Raw genomic sequence first — 17854 nt, 5'->3', positions numbered from 1 at the left:
GATGATATTATATTTGAGCCTTTATATCCTAATATAATTAGGATGTAAAGATTTCCTTTTTTTTTTTTGTTTACAGAGAGAACTCTCTCATAGTTGTCCCTAACTTGTTCCAGCCATTAACAGACTGAAATTAATATGCCTGCTTTAGTACAGGGAAGCTAAGAACCCTGTAGCCAGTAATTAAATGGGAAAATATGTGGTATCTTAATGCTGGCTTTGGTTAGCGATGGGATGCACTGGATTTGAGTAGAGTTCTCAGAGGATTCAAAATCTAGGCTAAAGTAGCTGAACTGCTGTTGCCCCTTCCTCACCCAAAAACTGGGCTGCAGAGTGGAACAGGAATGGATTTTCCTCCTGGTGGGGGTCTGGGGTATGATAACATCAAGTGGTACAGCACCTGTGAGTTGGGGATTAAGGCAAACAAACCTGGTGGGTGAAGCTACTGGTCAACTTCTAATGTCTTGAGAGCTGAGAGGGCGTAGCTGATCTCCCTCAGTGCATATAGTACTAATCTGTAGATTAAGAAACATACCTCTGTGGGTCAGATGTATTAAACCCTGTGTAAATAATAGGCATACCTACTAAGTCACTGTGCCATCCTCAGTTTTCTGCTGTGCTATCTCTGTATTAAATCCTACTAAAGTTTCCACTTGGGATAGAAGGGAAGCTGGGTAATCTCTTATGTTGCAAAAATCAGTACTGTCCAGAGGATGCAGGCTGCTGCCAGCTCCAGAAGAGGTGGAGCTGAGCCAAGCTGACAGCACATGTTTACTGAGCCATGCCTTTTTAGCAGAGCTTGGCCAGAGCGCCGTGCCAGGAAGCCAGGCTGTCTAAACAGCTCCTGACTCCCAGCTAGCTGACCTGGGTGCTGCTGTGTCATGTGGCTGACCACATCTCTCTGCAGTCTGCCTGCTATGAGGGAGGCAAATCCTTGCTCTGCCACTGAACTACGCTGCGTTTAACTTTTTTTTTCTTCTGTTACTCTCATTTATTCCCTGTTTTGATTAACCAGAGCTTCATGTTCATTTATCGGTTTTTAGACAACTAACTTTCTGATATGGCTGTAGCTGGCTAGTGTGAACTTCCACAGTCTCTTGCGGATAGCTCTGCTTGCTTTCCAGCTTCTGACACACCTTTGAGAAACTGTCTTTTCAATATTCAGCTAGATATATGTAAAATGCATAGAGATGCAGCTAGGCCCTTATAAGCATTATTAGCATTTTGCAGTCTGAATGGTGCGAGAATCTCACCCCCAGTTTTGACCCTGGTTAGGTGGCTCTGCTGCTGGCATGCAGGATGAGACTGGCTGTTCTGTGCCACTCAGGCTTAGCACTTCTGCCACTGTCACTGGGTATTGCTGAAGTGCAGTAGTGTGCAGCCTGCCAAAGATGTTTGAGAAGTTTTATTATCACGCTCCCAAGGAAAAAGGTTTACTGCCTGTGATATTCCTAGTCAGGGTGGCTTTCACAGAGGTTTGATGGGAAAGAATGGGTGGTTGAATGCTCAAGAAAGAGGAAAATGGACCTGATATACCCTCCTCTGTGATTAAACCTGTTTTGTTCTTGGCTGTGACAAAATAGCAATTATTTCTGGTATTTATGCATGTAGAACACAAATGTGAAACTCGAGTTAGTCGTGCTCTTAGCTTTATGACTTGGTTATTTCAGGGCCTAGTGTCTAGAGGACTGCAGTGCAGGCTATGAATACCAGCTGACAGATTTTTTTTTTTCTCTTTTCAGTTATACATGGGAAGCAATCGATCCAGACAAGCATGTGCTTTATAAAATAAACTTCTGTTACGGTGTTGAAGAGTGTGGAAGATCAAGTGCAGTCTGTGCATGTGACATCAATAAGAATACCTCTCTGTCTGTAGGTAAGTCAACAAGTGTCTTTCCTCGTAAGTAGTTCATTAATGGATAGTCTTAGAACTATTGCAAACTGACATGTTAGGAAAGAATTTTTTTTTTTTTCAGAACAGTGTTAAAACTTTTCTGTTGTAGGTTTACCGGAGGGATTTGGGAAAACATGAACTGATTGCAGATAATCACATCACAGGACAGTTAAACTTATGGTCTAGGTAACTAATCTAGTGTGAAACTATGCAAGGCTGTCTTAAGTAGAGAAGTAGAGATAAGTGCATCTACCTGTGACAGGATATGCACTGTGCACAGCCTTGTTTGGAGCTCGATACTGAACACAGGATAAAGCTTGAGCTATAGCTCTAAACTTTGCTACAGTGTAGCCTGATGTAACATCATCTTTTTGTTTGGAGTCAGGTTACTCTATGTAATGCAGTCTTGGAGTATTGCTAAGAAAGGAAGACAATTACATGCAGTTCTCTGTTTTCAGTTACACTTGTAAAATCTGGTGGCTGCTTCAGTAGTTCAGATGTCCTTGGTATTCTGAGAAGGGGTAGACCAGTATGCTGATCTAAATATGAAACTGGCATATTCCTATACACGTGCTTGCATGTGATTTCATCAGTTAGAAGCACCTTTTGCTCTGAACAGTATTTGTGTGCTTATTTTAGTGGATGCTTGTCACTTGCAAGGTTGCTTCTGTGCTTCAGCTGATGAAACAATAATATATAAATACTGATGAAGAGGTTTTCTGATAGTTGACTGTTACTTCTCATAAAATAAAGCAATAGCTTTCTGAAAAGTAATCTCTCTTCACACTGTCTCTTAGTATCTGTAGATCTGAAGTCTGAATTTAACATGCTAGCCAATCTTGCCTTCCATTGGCACACAACTCTTACGAGAAGCTATGAGTCTTCAGTAAAAGTGTTTTAGCTTGAACTGCTGGAAGATGGTGAGGAGAAAAATGATTCTCGTCTGTAGGCAGTTGCACAGCGGCTAGTCAGCCTCCATTCTCCCTGCCCTTCTGCACTAACTGTAGAGTTACTTTGGTTTCAGGCTGTGTCAGTCAGTGTTTTACAGACAAACTGCTAGTGTTGTGACCTAGGCTTATAAAATCTCTGGGTGCATGAATAAAAGTGTATTTCAGTTTGTGGCTGCATGTGTGGTGGTGTGTGCATGTGGTTTTTTTTATGTAGGGCATTATATCCAAGCTCCAGAGTCTTCTGGGTTGACTGGTTAAATTTCATTGGAGTTCAAACTGCAATTGCATGTAGTAGTATCTTCTACTCTGAGGAGCATGACATCTCAGACCACTTGATGCTGTTAATGTTTTTCATTCCTAAAATGTACAGCAAGAATTTTGTTTCCTGCTGATGTGAGTCTCAAGTTATATGCAGTTGAGGCTTCAGTTGTCTGTGGATTAGAAAAGGAATGGGCACCTGAGCATTTGTTTTAACATGCTCTTTTTGAGGGAGGCTGGAATGTGGCAAGTTGAGTGAGCTTGAGGACACCTGTTCTCCCTAAGGAAGTGTGAGACCCAGAGGCTTGTGTAGGTTTTGTTCCATGCTTCTTGTGGAAACAAGGGAGAATGGAGCTAGGTAATGACTATGAGCAGTATCAAATATACCGCTGTGTGCAAACCTTGAGTGTCTCATTGCCTGACTGCTACTGGCTGGAAGATTTTGCAACAGTCAGAACTTGGTCTTGCAGAGGCTGTTGGAACTGACTCCCGAGGGTTAAGCCACAAATCCTGTTCAACTAAGTTGTTTTTTAACCACCCTGCAATAAAATAAAGAAATCGGAGCAGTGCAGTTAACATCGACATTGAATTCTGCTTTGTTTTATTGGACAAATTGTCACAGGTTTTGTTCTTGTTCATGGTTAGTCTGAGACTTAAGTGATGCCTGCCATGCTTCATTGTACTGCCTGTAGTTGCACTGGAGCTTCAGCGCCATCACATGGAGCTGGCGTCATGCTAATGGATTATCAAGCTTGTGTCAAAAAAAACCCAACCCCAAACAAACCACTCTTAACGAGAAAAGAAGACTCTTTGATCCAGGTCTGGGCAGGTGTCAACTCCCAGTGTAGATTCCAGTTACCTAAAATTGCTAAGCTGCATACTGGCCTTCAAGCAGTCCAGCTGATGTGAGATTGCTTACATGCCACAGCTGAGTGCAGCTGAAGGGCTTTGATTTGGGGGAAGAAGGGCAATTTGTTAGCTGATAAACTTCGCTAAGTTATAAGCTTTCTTCAGATTCGGGCTCAATCAGATCTCTTCTTCATTCCTCCAGAAAAAAATTGTCATTGCAAACAATAATACTGTTTTTAAATATTGGCTATGAAAGGGGTGACAGCTGTGGGGTTGGTTCTGTTTGTTGCTCCCAGCTTTGATAGGTGATAAGGCCCCATGCTCTGACAGTAGTTGGCCTGTATCCAAAGGAAGCCTTGTAGCTAACATAAACAGTGTGTCAGTGTGACATGCCAGGGTTGGTATTGAGACCCCAAAGGCCTCTCCTAGAAAAAGCTTTTCAGCTTTATTAATTGATCATAGATGTTTTCAAGGTGTAGGAAAATGCTTAGTTCTTGAATGTCAGTGAGGGTGGAAATGATGTGGCCCTTATTTAATTTAGTGTGACACCTAGTGACTCATGTGCCATTTAGCTGGACTACTACTAAAATTAAAAGTGGAAATATTACTGTAACTTTTTATTAACCTGAGTGGTGAAATGCAGACTTTGTCCAGCTGCAGTAGAAGGACTGGTCATGAAATGACAGCTACCACCTAAATGACCCTTTCTTCTTGGATGTCTTCCATGGTTGCCTTTCTCCTTCCAAACAGCTGAACAGATGAAGGAGTCAATGAGCAAAAGGTGTTGTGGACAGTATCTTTGATACTGATTTAGCACAACTGTGTAATAAGAAGCTGTACTAGCTGATTTGTAGTGTGCTACTTTGTGGAAGAGCACATATCTAAAGTCATGAAAACATGAGTGATCACTGAAGAGGGAGCTTGATGTTAAGGTAAAGGTGGTTGCAGAGCTGGTGCTCTGGAAGGAAGCTCGTTGGAAGCTGATGTGAAGGGATGGTTTATGAGATTACTTGCTCTGTGAGCAGGGATGGGACAAGTCATGTGCCACTGAAGAGATTCTTGCTAAAACTTCTAGCAAGTTCCCAAACTAGTTCTAAGCATGAAAGGGGTAAGAGAGCATGCATATTGGCCTGTAGTAAACAAGATGTACTGGTTTAACTTGATTTTTTTTTTTAGGATATCACTTTAACAGAGGAAGTAGATTCACAAGTGCCTTTAGTGCAGTGTAGTGTGTTCTTAGGGCTGAGAGAAAGCTAATGTTTACAGAACACTAAGTTAAGTCCTCAGATGGTGCTGCCATAAGTTCTCTGCTAAGTTAGGGCTTATAACTGTATGCATTTATAACTGGAGAGTTTTTAATCGTGTGTGCATATTGTTACTATACACAGCTCTTGCCTAGAAAGTTGCGTTGGCTTCCTTCTGCTAATCTAGGGAAGAAAAGAGGATGCTTTGCCAGCATCTTCTAAGCAATGAAGTGCTAAGTAGCACTCTTGCTCTCAAAGTAGCTCTTAGGTTTAAGAGAGCTGTGTGGCACCTTTACCAGTATCAGTGCTGAAAGTCTTAAAATGTGAACACCAGCTTTTTGATACCAGGAGTGTTAGGAAATATAAATGGCAGAAGCCACTGACAGCCTCTAGGTGCCTGGAAGGTGACACTGAACTGCAGCAGTGGTAGCATGCTTCCCTGTTGCAGGTTCTGAGCCTGGCACATATCCTGTGCACAGGTGTGTATCTGCAGCGTTAATCTATGGTGCCATTCTTCTGTGCTGACACGTCTGCACCCTTACCTTCCCTTGAGAAGGCAGAGGATTATTGAATGGTCTGTAATACTTGTTGCCCTGGTTTTACTGGGGATGCTGTGAAGGGCTGCTTAGGTATGAGAATTTTAACATGCATTCCTATAGTGCAGTTAGTGTGAGCATATGCAGCATGAATAGAAGAGCCCTGAGCTACTGAGGGGATGCTACGTGGGTTAGCATCAAGTTTCCATTCTGACTGCCACTGTTTCAGCTTTACCTGCACGTTCGGTGGCTATAGTTGTTTCTGTCTGCTTTTCAACAGAATATTTGAGGTTCTTGTACCTTCTTCCTGCCCAGTTTGCTTACTTCTGCTCCTTTTGCTTTCAAGACTATATTACTTGGGTGTAGCGTAGTTTTGCTTGCCTTGAGTGAGGAGATAACAGGCTGGGCAAAGTTCCAACAAGTGTGTTTTTAAGATGAAACAAGATTTGGCCTATGTGCAAAGCAGCTATCTGCAATGGTTACAGATTTGACTTCCTTTTTCCCTAGTGTATATGTCAACAAAAATGAAAAGGGGGAAGCTGATCAATACTTGCATTTTATAGCAGTCTCTACTATAGTTCAATACCAACTCTTTGCAGAATTAAAATCTACCTATTAAAAATGGGCAGGCTGGAGTCGGCATGCTGGATCTAAAAGGATTTTGTGTCTAATGTAAACTAGAATAGGTTTGAGCAGGAGCGTTTCAGTGGCCTGAGCTGGTGCTCATCATGACTTCAATTGTGGTCCACCTTTCCCCTTCGTGTCAGGTGCTGGGGAGGAGAGGGATGTGCAGCAATGCAGCACTGACCCCAGCCTTCACGCAGCACATGAGCTGTGCTAAAGGGGATCGGAGATGCAGGGAGATGTGCGCTGAGGCAAGTGGGTCTGCGTTAGGTTTGTCTGCAGGCAGCACCAGTACAGTGGCTGTGCCCAGGCACCAGTGGGTTCTTCATTAAGTAGACTTACAGTCAGCGGTGTGTGCATGCAGCCCAGAAAGCCAACTGTGTCCTGGGCCACAGCAAAAGCAGTGTGGCCAGCAGGTCAAGGGAAGTGATTCTGCCCCTCTGCTCTGCTCTGCAACCCCACCTGGAGTACTGCATCCAGCTCTGGAGCCCCCAGCATCGGAAAGACATGGATCTGTTGGAACAGGTCCAGAGAACGGCCATGAAGATGATCAGAGGGTTGGAACATTCGTTCTATGAGGACAGGCTGAGAGAATTGTGGCTGTTTAGCTTGGGAGAAGAAAGGCTCCAGGGAGATCTTATAATGGCCTTTCAAGACTTCAAGGGGACTATAAGAAAGATGAGGAACAGATTTATTTTTTTTTTAAATTTTTTTAGCAGGACCTGTAGCGACAGGACAAGGAATAACGGTTTTAAACTAAAGGAGGGTAGATTTGGACTAGATGTAAGGAAGAAATTTTTTGTTATGATGAGGGTGGTGAAACATTGGAACAGATTGCCCAGGGAGATTATAGATGCCCCATCCCTTGAAGTGTTCAGAGCCAGGTTGAACGGGGCTCTGAGCAACCTGATTTCATTGAAGATGTCCCTGCTCATTGCAGAGGGGTTGAACTAGATGACTTTTGAAAGTCCCTTCCAAGCTAAACCATTCTTTGATAGATTCTCCCTCATAATTGTGCTGACGCTGTTTGTATAAATGGTATAAAGGCTGAGAAGCTGATAAACAGAAGCCAGTGGGAAGAAAGTGTGAATTACGGTACTTGAAACTTGGAAACAGTTTTCTGACAGAGTCTTTTAGCCCTTGTTCCTAAGGCAGTGATTACTTTGTAGTGGCAGCTGCTGTTGGCCTTCTTAACATTCAAAGTGTTTGCTAAAAACCTTTGAGAAAGAAGTGTGATTAGAGATGTCAAACACTATCTTAACTTGGATCTAGTCTTCCAAATAGCAAGAACCGTAAGGAAGGTCTTCAGTTGTACTCTGTTCAGAGACTGTCTTCAAGTGGGCTGGTATGTCTTGTGCTGCTCAGTGCTTGAAATCAGAGCCTGTCTGTTAAGCTTGTGTGGAAGTGCTATATTATAACCATATCTTTTTTTCTTTTTTTTTTTTAATTCTCTAAATCCTAGGTGACTTAAACTTACAAAAAGTTTCTAAAACTCTTTTGGAACTCAACACTACGCGTAACTGCTTCCAGCAAGGCAGCCAGCACAAAATTCAAAGCAGCATTAACTTCCTGTGTGGGAAAACACTGGTAAGTGTAAACCATGTGTTCTTACTGTCGATGGAAATGGCATGTTCTTCTAATTTGCTTTTTAAGGAGACTTGGTGTACTTACGGATGTATCGATTACTGAGCTTCATAGCTTAAGGAAGAGCCAGTTATGTTTGAATACCAAGTTAAAGTCATGATCTACTGTGGCTTTCCAAATTTTGTCCCAGTAGAAAATAATTGCAGATCTGCAGCTTAGCTCTGGTCATGGGCTCTCCTGGGTCTTTAATGTTTTTACAGGGATTGCACTGTAGTATTTTTAATAGTGTAACGTGGAGGAGTGAGTCAACAATGAGAGCTATTGTTTAAATGTTGGCTGTGTCCAAGCTGTGGACCTGGTGTGGCAGTTTAATAGAACAGCACTGAAGAAAATAATTGACCCCTATCATGGGTCAGCAGAGCTGACAACAGTAAGTATTAGGTTTTGTCTGCATATTGTTGAACTGACAGTGCTTATGTGTCTAGCTGGGGTTCTGGAGAAATTGTGAGAATCTGCTTAAAATGTGCATGGAGATCCCCCAAAAATTCCTAGGGGCGTGTGTATATGCAGTTCTCTTCCATGTGCTTTTGGAGTTACACCTTCCCCACACTTAACTGATAGCACAGCTTGGTGTTCTCTACAGACTGTAATCAGTTTACATATTTATATATTGGAGGTAAGTACTTACTAGTGCTGATGTTGGCACTGATGATGCTGTTGCACATGCCCTCTTGGAAGTCCAGCTGATTTAAACAAAGTGCCAGGGCAGCAGAGACTTAAATGCTTTCTGTTCTGTTTTGGCAGATGACTCCTTAAGTTAAAAATTATTGCTCAGCTCCAGCTGTAACACCAATCATAACAATCTTCAAACTTCTTCTAGTTAGTGTATTTCTAACACCCATCCTTCATGTGACCTAGTAAAAGAATTTTGTAATAGTGTCTGGAACAACTTGTTTCTAACGCTTCTATGGCGGGGTTAAACAGGGAGGAAAGCACTTTAGCATATTTAAAGTGATTCTAGCTGAGGTGATGGAGGGAGAATGGAAAAATCTGGTTGTCTTTCTCTGAGCAGAGACATTCGGTTGAGCATCCAGCCCTGAACCATGGTAGAATCCCCATCTTGAAAGACATACAAATGTGTATAACATAAGCCTATAAAAAGAAGTAGCTGAGATCAGAGGCATTCTTTCTGTGTAGCACAAGATTGCTAATCAGTCCTTTGTAGGATGAAAGACAGGGAACTGATAAACCATGCATTGTCTTGCTGTTCACCTATTTATACACATTTGCGTTGATGTTTTCCTTAGTAACTAGATGGCAGTCCTGGGCTAACAGTTGGACTTGATGATCTCAACCTAAATGATTCTGGTCTTTTCCAACCTAAATGATTCTATACCTCTGTGACTGGTGCTTCTGCCAATATCAATTGGCATAGTGAGCGCCTCTAAAGGATGTACTACAACTACTGCGTATTAGGACTGGCAGATGTTAATTTGACAACTGGTGCATATGCAGACTGAGAAGGATTTGGCACCCTGCATCTTCCAGAGTTTACCAACAAAGCTGTTGAATGACAAACTTACTGTTAACAAGTGCTATTAAGAAACTATTCCCTTGTTCTGTGACATGCTGTATCCTGTTTTTCTTAATCTCTTGAATGAACTTCTTTCTGTCTACAGATGTAAAGTAAAACTGAAGTCTGTTTTTCAAAGAACTATTTTTTTCCCCTTTTAAATAGGGAACCCCTGAATTTGTAACGGCAACAGAGTGTGTGCATTATTTTGAATGGAGGACCTTTCTGGCTTGCAAGAAAAACTCATTTAAACCTGTGAAAGAGGTAATCTATGTACTATCCGTGCAGAACTTTTCACACATCTAGCAATTTTATTCATAACAACCTGCTCCCACCCCAAAATGAATGCCAACAACATCCATAAACCTAACTTTTTCATAGACATACAAAGCAACTGTTGAAGTTGGTGGAGCTGAGAATTTTAAAAACTCTTTAACCTTTCTTGTGATCTGTATGGTTATTTATAGGAAAACTCTTCTAGAAGTTGGAGCACACAGTCTTAACTTTGGATGCCTAATTTTAGTCAGTGTGTCTAGCTTTAAGTATTTGAGCTTCTAGAAGTAAAAACCTTTTCCACATAATTAACTTGGCTTTATAGATGCCTGTTCATAACTTCTCCCTACTTGTGTGGCATGGATTGCATGTAATTTTTTGTTGCTGTTCTAGGTCCCTTGCTATGTGTTTGATGAAGACTTGAAGAAACATGACTTGAATCCTCTCATCCAAGTTTCAGGACACTATTTGGTGGATGATTCTGATGATGATTCCTTGTTCATAAACATCTGCAGGGACTTAGGTGTGAACACTTGTTTGTGGCACCTGTCAGTGTATGAGTTTCTAGTGGTGCGGTACTTTTCCAGTGCCCCAGCTGAGGTTGTTCTATGACCAAAGATCAGGATTTTGGGACTTGCACTATTATTTCAAGCTGCCTTTAATGATTTGAAGGCTGCTTTCTGTGAAGCCAAGCCTTTCTGTCCAACTATTGAGGTGTTTAGAGATACACCCCTTCTGGAATGACAAGTATTATTAGAAAAGTTGACTTAAACTGGACTGAGTGGAAGAGCTCAGCTTGTGTTGTAGCTGCTTCTGGTTGCTGCCAAATAGGACCAGGATGGTTCATAGCACTTCATATGCTCTAATTTATTACTTTGGGCTTCAGTTCAGATTGTTGCTTAGTTCCAAGTGAATGTCATGAGGTACATCTGAAATAGTGTTTCTAGGTACTTGGTTAAGTAATGGCGCACTGCTAGCTCTTCGTGTCAGTTGGGAGCTATATATGTAAGGAATTAAACCAGCAAAATCACTCATCTGAAACTTGCTGAAAAGGCTAGTTTAGATGTATACTCCCACTGTGGTTTTTACACTGCAGTTAAACATGTGTTTTGTGCCCCTGTTAAGGGTTTAATACTTACTAGTTTTAATGCCAGGTCTGTTCTTTTAAAAATCCTGCTAGTCTGAAACTTTTTGTTGACAGCTCTGAATAAGGTGGTTTGTAAGAAACAAAGGAGGGGAAAAAACTTCCCTATAATCGGGGTTACCCATTACTCGGTATTGTTTTGATGATGTGGAAAAAAAACCCCAAACAAACAACTTGCCACACTTCTAGAAGTTCTCAAAGCCCTAAGCATCCAACAGCTATACTAGCAACTGGTAACTAGCTGCAGCTACTTTGTCAGGGGGGGAGAATTTGCTGTCCAGAAGCAGAGCAGCATGACGTATCACAAAGGTTTCAGGTTTTCACTTGTCAGTTTCACATTTTAATGTAACCAGTTTTAAATGTATTTTTAGAAGAGGGTAGAGCAATGAATGGTAAGTAAGCCCACAGATAAAATGGCAAGATACTTCAGGCAGTGCAGGGCTTAGACAATGAGTCCTATATTCTATCTTTTGTATTCTATAACAGGAAATTCGGGTGGAGAGACCAGAAGCTGTCCTGCTGGCAGTGCTGCTTGCTTGTTACATGAAGGTCAGGCGTATGATGTTGGCCGTCCACAGGAGCAGCTGAAACTTCACGACAAAGACAGGTACGTAATTATTGTGGTCATACTTATGTGAACGCTTCTCAGTCATCTGGGCTGAAAGAAGCAGTCAGTACCAAATAAATCTTCTAAAACTTAACATCAGTACCACTTCAAATTTGAAGCATTGGCAGAAAAAATTTCTTCACATACTGGTGTGGCAGAGTCTTTCAGGCATCCTGTTGTACTGTTTATAGAATTGCAAAACTCTCAGAAGTGAGGGATGATTGCTGCTTTCTGCCCACAAGCAGAAGAGTAAGATTTGACCCCATCTGCCTCTTGGCTGAGGGCCCACAGGGTAAATGCTCTTGGTGCTCTGTGGGTTTACGCACTGTATTTGGCTCACTGCAAGAAGTACTTTAAAAGTTGAGAATAGGGCCAGATGTTGCCCTTCTGTTTTTTTGCATTCATGAATTTTTAGTAGAAAAATAGATAAGCAATGCAAGACTTACTGTTCCTGGTGGTGGCAGAGATGGGACTAGAAGAAACTGTTTCCTTGATGCTGCCTCTCTTCTGCTTGCTGCCTTTTATGTTGGAAGTGTAGCTTGAAAGAGAAGAAAAACCCCAAAACCGAAAAAAACCCCAAAAAATGAAAAAAAATGCACCAAAAAACCACCCAAACAACTCAATATGGCTCAGAGGACTTACTTAACAGGCTGATCTTTCTGAGCTTCAGGTCATCTGAGCCTGCTTACCATGTCTGTAGGGTCAATAGTACCCTGTTGACCTCTGCAGTACTCTTTATCTCAGATGCAAGCTGAAAAAAACAAGCAGAATAAACCAGTTTAATAACAGGGAGGCCAAAGGTTCTGGCCTGTCAGTGATAAAGTTGAAGGCTGGGTTTTTTTAATTTACAAGGGAAGTTTAGTTCTTCATTGAAGGACTTTCACCCCAGCATGAAACAAGTGGCTGAGGTGTTTTGTACCAAGGCAGAAGCTTACATCTGAGGAAGCATGTTCTCATACTGAAGTGCAACTGGTACTCTATAAAAGTGCTTGGCAAGAAAGTTGTATCTTACTACTGCTAGGGTTGAAGAGCTCTTCGTTGCTCGACGAAAATTCATTGTTACGTGTTCAGTCAGACTACAGTGGCCTGAGAAGGGAGTAAGACAGTTGTATACCTGTGTCCTCAGGTGTAGAGAGGCCAGTTAGAGGTGTGACTAAACTGAAGCCAGGCTGTCACCCCTTTGTGAGCTGTTAGCTTTTGCCTGTTAGACTGCATAAGACAGTAATGCTTAGTTGGGAAGCCAGATGAGGGAACAAGGCAATCCACCCAAGTCATGTTGCCATTTTTTCTCTCCCTGTCAGGTAGTTGCCATGTTTCATTCTCCTGCCTGCCGCCTCTGATCTGTCCCAGTTGCCTTGCTCCTGTTCAATTTGCTAATGAGATAATCTTGTTCTTAATCCTGGGGGCAGAATGGGAAGAGATTATACATACAGAGGTGGTGAAGTATAGGAATGCGGTTAAACGTGAGTGGTTATTACTTAAAAAAGATGCAAGAGTGTTTATTGCATCTGCTTTCCAGCTGTTTGAGAGCAAAGCTGAGAATGTTCTTACGACTGCCAGCCAACTTCTTGCTACAATACTGGTTACAGGGTATTCAGTATAGTCTTAACTGGGTTGCAAGAGGATGCTGTATTAAGTGATTTTGCTGGGACTGTTTTGATCTTTATTACGGTTAACTGTAAGATTAGAAGAATTTAAGGCCTCCATGGAAGCTGCTTTTAAGAGCAGGGCTACTTTGGTATATTCTGTGTGGGTGTCTAGCAAAGAGTAGATGTTCTTTCAAGAATATCCTTCTGTACAGTGCTCAGTGTCTTAATTGTATTTTTGGTTTGCTGTTTTCTGTTTCTAGGCTGGTATTGAGTTATGAGAGAATATATAGTGATGAAGAAAAGCCAGACTTCTGCCTAGGCCATAACCCAGCAGTGACGATCACTTTTGTTTGTCCATCAAAGAGGGGAGAAGAGGTAACTTTGCTACTTCAGTTTGTGTTAAATGGTTGGTCTCTAACTTTTGTGTGCAGCATTTTTCATTTTTATTCGGGGCTGAAGAGAAACGGAAATCCTCTTGATTCTCAGCTTGTGAAGTGTGAGATCCTAAATATACTCTTCAAAAAGTCCTATAGAACTTAAGAGATAAACAGGAACTTGAATAAAATTTCCCCAGGGGTGTGTTTTTTCATGTCTTGGTGAATTTGGTTGTCCTTTTCTGGGTTCAAAGCTTTCCTCTGAGAATACGACTGATTTAGTGTAGTGTTATCCTTGGCACAGGGCTTTGCTTGCTAATGACCACTCTTCCATCATCAGTCTGGCTGGGCATGCTTATAGTTGCTAACTTGTTTCTTTACTAATCTGGCCTTCCTCAGGAAAAAGAAAACAATAGCTAGCAAGGGCTGTTGCATGGTAAGTGTCACTTCTTACTAAGCAGGCTTCTGAACTAATTTTAAAGTAAAATCTTTAGTATTAGGCAGCAACTCAGGTTTTGCAGGACATAAGTTTTAGCCTAGCTTCAGTGCAGTATGATGATTGCTTTGATGTGATGCTGGGTAATCTCAGCAACCCACACTCTTTGAATTGGGCCAAAGCAGCTATTGCTAGTGCTCTGTAACTTTAAACTGTAGTGCTTCTGGTTGCAGGTTAGCGAAGGGGGAGCTCTTGTCTGACTAATTTTTGGTTTAATGTTTTTTCCCTCATCTGACCTAGAAAGGTACCCAAAATCACCCTCATTGCTGCAGAAAAAAACCATAGACCTTTCTCCTACTGTCACTTTGTAATACCTTGCTGCAGCTACGCACCTTTGTGGTATGAGTAGTATTGCTAGTGTTACTTGTGCCTGTAATTTATCTGATACTTGCCCATATCTGCCTGTTTTGTTGGATGGCAGAAATACAGATCTATGAAACAAAGTGCGTTTCTAAAGGTTTTGCTTTAAAGTGAGGAAAAGCAAGACTACCTCTTCTCCCGGAGGTGCAAAAATATTTCACTACAGAAACAACATCTGACAGAAGTGTTGGCTAAAGAATTCTTGAATGTCTTTCAGTCTTGATTTGGACTGAGGGAATCAAAGTTGCTAAAACACCAGTGTCTAAAAGGCTGCTTTACCTTCAGAGAACACTTGATCTCTGCTCCCCTCTTTGAGGACTCCTCTGAGGCAAAATCAATCCAAGCTGTATTTAGCAATTTGGGCTCACATATCTCTGCTTTTGTCAACGTGTTAAGGAAAAGTGCTTTTTAAAGCACTGTTACTTCTGCTGTCCTGCAAATGCCTGGTACCTTATCGCTCCTTAGAAATCTAATAGTTTGATGCATCATTATTAGGAGCTGTTTTATTTCTTCTTGACACCTGTTTCTGAGAGGCTAGGGACAATGTTTCCACCTCTTAAGCAATTTACAGGTGACGCTAGTCATTACTGATCCTAAAGGAATTGCTTTAAGGATTATATTTCAAATAACTCTCTACTTGTAATTTAAATTCTGTTTGCTTCTGTATCAGAGTGCAGGTCCCAAACTCACAGCTAAAACAAATTGCCGGTATGAAATTGAATGGGTTACTGAGTATGCCTGTCACAGGGATTACCTGGAGAGTAAAAGCTGTCTTCTGACTAATGAGCAACATGATATCTCTATTGATTTAAGTCCACTTACTCAGCTTGCAGGTAAGCTCACTATTTTTCGTTTGTTTGTGATGTTACTAGCCAGTTTTTCAGTTCCATGTTCAGAGACAGGAAAAATGTCCTCTGTAGATTTTTGGGTTTTTACATCTGTTTTGCTCTGTGTTAGAAAACTTTTTCTTTTATTATTCATTCAGATTATGTCACACCATATCTAGCCAAAGATGATAAAGAGGAATATTACTATTACTTGAACATATGTGGGAAAACCACTGCAGGTAACTGCAGGGACAGCACGGGATATACTTCAGCTTGCCAAGTAAAATCTTCAAATAACCAGCAAAAAGTGGCAGGACGATTTGAGAACCAAACCCTAAGGTGTGTAAAGGCTCTTTAGCTATGGTAACTGATCTGACTGATCTTTGTTTCCTACTTTGATGCCCTTATTTGTCATGTAAGCAATATTTGATACAAATTTTTTTTTTAGCATGCATATATGTATATGCAAGCGTGTGTGTGTATATATATATATATATATATAGCAAGTATTTTCACTAAGTTTTTTATGTAAAGACTTCTAACGGTATACCAAGCTGGCATTAGCAAATGCAGGAGCAGATGAGGTTGGTAGAGGCCATTGCCTAGGCAGGGGAGAGGCTTTCAACCAGCTTTGGTATCAGAATTGCAGATTGTGCTGTGCTGCTTCTTGCTGTCCTTGAGTTTTACATGCTAATTGGCATCAGGATCAGATGTTTTAGAAGCTGTCTTCAGCATCTCACCTTCCTTTGCAAGAGCTTGTATTAATCATATTTAAGACTACTGAGGTCCAGGATTTTGTGGTTGACTTTTTTTTTTTATTGAGAACTTCAGGGTTCTAAAGTGGCATATGGGATAATAGTTTGCATGAAATTGCAAAGCAGTGATTATTCACCTAGATATGACCTTCTGTTCTGTTTGTAAGCACATGACAGACTTGTTGGAGTGTTTTTCCAGGAAGTATGACTTCCTCCACCTGCAAAAAAAGTCATGCAATAAACTAATGGGAACAGATGTTCCACCACACCTAGAGTAGCTTTAGAGCATTCCTTAAACTCTATACAAATTCATGGAAAGTAACCAGAAAAATCAGTGGATGCGAGCCTTTGTTGCAGTAAAAATGTCAATATTAATGTTGAACGAGCATTTGTTTCCCTTTGAGAGAGACAGTAAACAAACAAGATTGTGGCTTCTGTTATGTGAAAAACACTGTCTGATCACATGTTTTTTTTTTCTCAAACTGACTTTTTACTCAGATACTCCGATGGGGATCTCACTTTAATTTATCCAAATGGGGATGCGTGTAGTTCTGGCTTTCAGAGAATGACTGTCATAAACTTTGAGTGCAATGAAACAGCAGGTGAGTTTAAGAAGCTGTGATGACTGCTCAGGGTTTGACTTCTGTGCTTGCTAGCAGACCTTATGTTCGAAGGACTGCCTGCTTTGAGCCACAGCTAACACAAGGAATAAATATTGTCAGAGTAAGCACTACTCTTTAGGGCTGGCAGAATTGTTTTGCACTGTGTAGTAGCACTGCTAATCTAAATTTACACTAACGATCAAGAATACTGAGGTATGGAAGAACCTTGTTTCTTTGCCAACTGTAAAAAAAACCCACCCAAGCAATGCACACACCACACACCCCCCACCCCTCTCCCCCAAATGACAAACTCACACACGCAAAAACCAACCCACAAATGTAAGTCCTGTGCAGCAAAAGGATTTTTGTGTTCCTTGCTCATTGCAAGTCCTCAAGTCTCCTTGTTGTTCTCACATTGCCCCACTGGAAACCTAACATCTGTTTATCCATCTTCAATGTTAAGGTAATGATGGTAGAGGAACTCCAGTGTTTACTGGTGAAGTGGACTGCACCTATTTTTTCACTTGGGATACAAAATATGCATGTGTTAATGAGAAAGAAGATCTCCTTTGCAGAGTTGCTGATAAAAGAAAACACTATGACTTGTCACCTCTGGTCCGCGGTTCAGGTATGGCAATGAAAACTAGCTTTCAGTTACTTTTGTCCTGAGTTTACATGCCTTGCCTAGTGCAATTCTTTAGTTGAACATTAATAACTTTTTGCTTTTCTTAGTTAATTTCTGGGGTACTGCGTTCACTTCCCTTGTCCCAACAGGAGTGAGTGCCTTATGAAAGTATCTATATCCATGACTGCCTTGGTTACTGTGATTTTAAGTGTTTTTAAATGTTGGTCTTTTTGTGATAAAAGCCATTTTGGCATGAAGAGGCTAGAAAAGTTAAGCCAGATGACTTGTTCTTGACAACCCCCTGTATTTCAGAGTTAGCCCAGAATTGGGAAGCTGTGGACAGTAGCTTTTCGGAGGTAGGGAGGAAGCGTTATTACATCAATGTCTGCCATAAGGTGTGGAAGAGAGGAGGAGCTTCCAGCTGCCCAGATGCTGCTGCTGTTTGCTCTGTAGGTGAGTGTGTGTGTTATTTTGTTGGTTTTTTTTTTTTTAAGACTCTGAAGGCTTGGTACTTCCTTTGCAAATGGAGTTAGCTACCCTGAGTGCTTTCAGTTGTTTGAGGAAACAGAAATTAGGACCGCATTTCTCTTGTGCTTCCAAAGACCCAAGAAGAAATGATGCAAGTAGCCTTTTATAACTAAAAAACTCCAGGCTTTCTAGCATGGTTTTGGAGAGGTATTGACAAACTCCTGA

At 41.3% G+C, this 17854-nt stretch overlaps 1 protein-coding gene across 1 annotated transcript in view; it reads left to right on the top strand.

The window, feature by feature from the left end:
- IGF2R (insulin like growth factor 2 receptor) overlaps positions 1-17854 on the top strand; it is a 60752-nt gene that overhangs the window by 6215 nt on the left and 36683 nt on the right. The window contains exons 2-12 of the mRNA XM_040599324.1: positions 1740-1873; positions 7815-7939; positions 9675-9773; positions 10176-10305; positions 11413-11533; positions 13383-13497; positions 15023-15185; positions 15338-15518; positions 16433-16536; positions 17000-17164; positions 17474-17614. Of these exons, the coding sequence (XP_040455258.1) occupies positions 1740-1873; positions 7815-7939; positions 9675-9773; positions 10176-10305; positions 11413-11533; positions 13383-13497; positions 15023-15185; positions 15338-15518; positions 16433-16536; positions 17000-17164; positions 17474-17614 (1478 nt within the window). The remainder of the gene's footprint in view (positions 1-1739; positions 1874-7814; positions 7940-9674; positions 9774-10175; positions 10306-11412; positions 11534-13382; positions 13498-15022; positions 15186-15337; positions 15519-16432; positions 16537-16999; positions 17165-17473; positions 17615-17854) is intronic.

The sequence above is a fragment of the Falco naumanni genome, chromosome 6 (genome assembly GCF_017639655.2).
Source record: "Falco naumanni isolate bFalNau1 chromosome 6, bFalNau1.pat, whole genome shotgun sequence".
NCBI classification, from domain to species: domain Eukaryota; kingdom Metazoa; phylum Chordata; class Aves; order Falconiformes; family Falconidae; genus Falco; species Falco naumanni.
The sequence above is the reverse complement of the archived record's forward strand: the minus strand, read 5'-3'. Positions and strand labels throughout refer to the sequence as shown.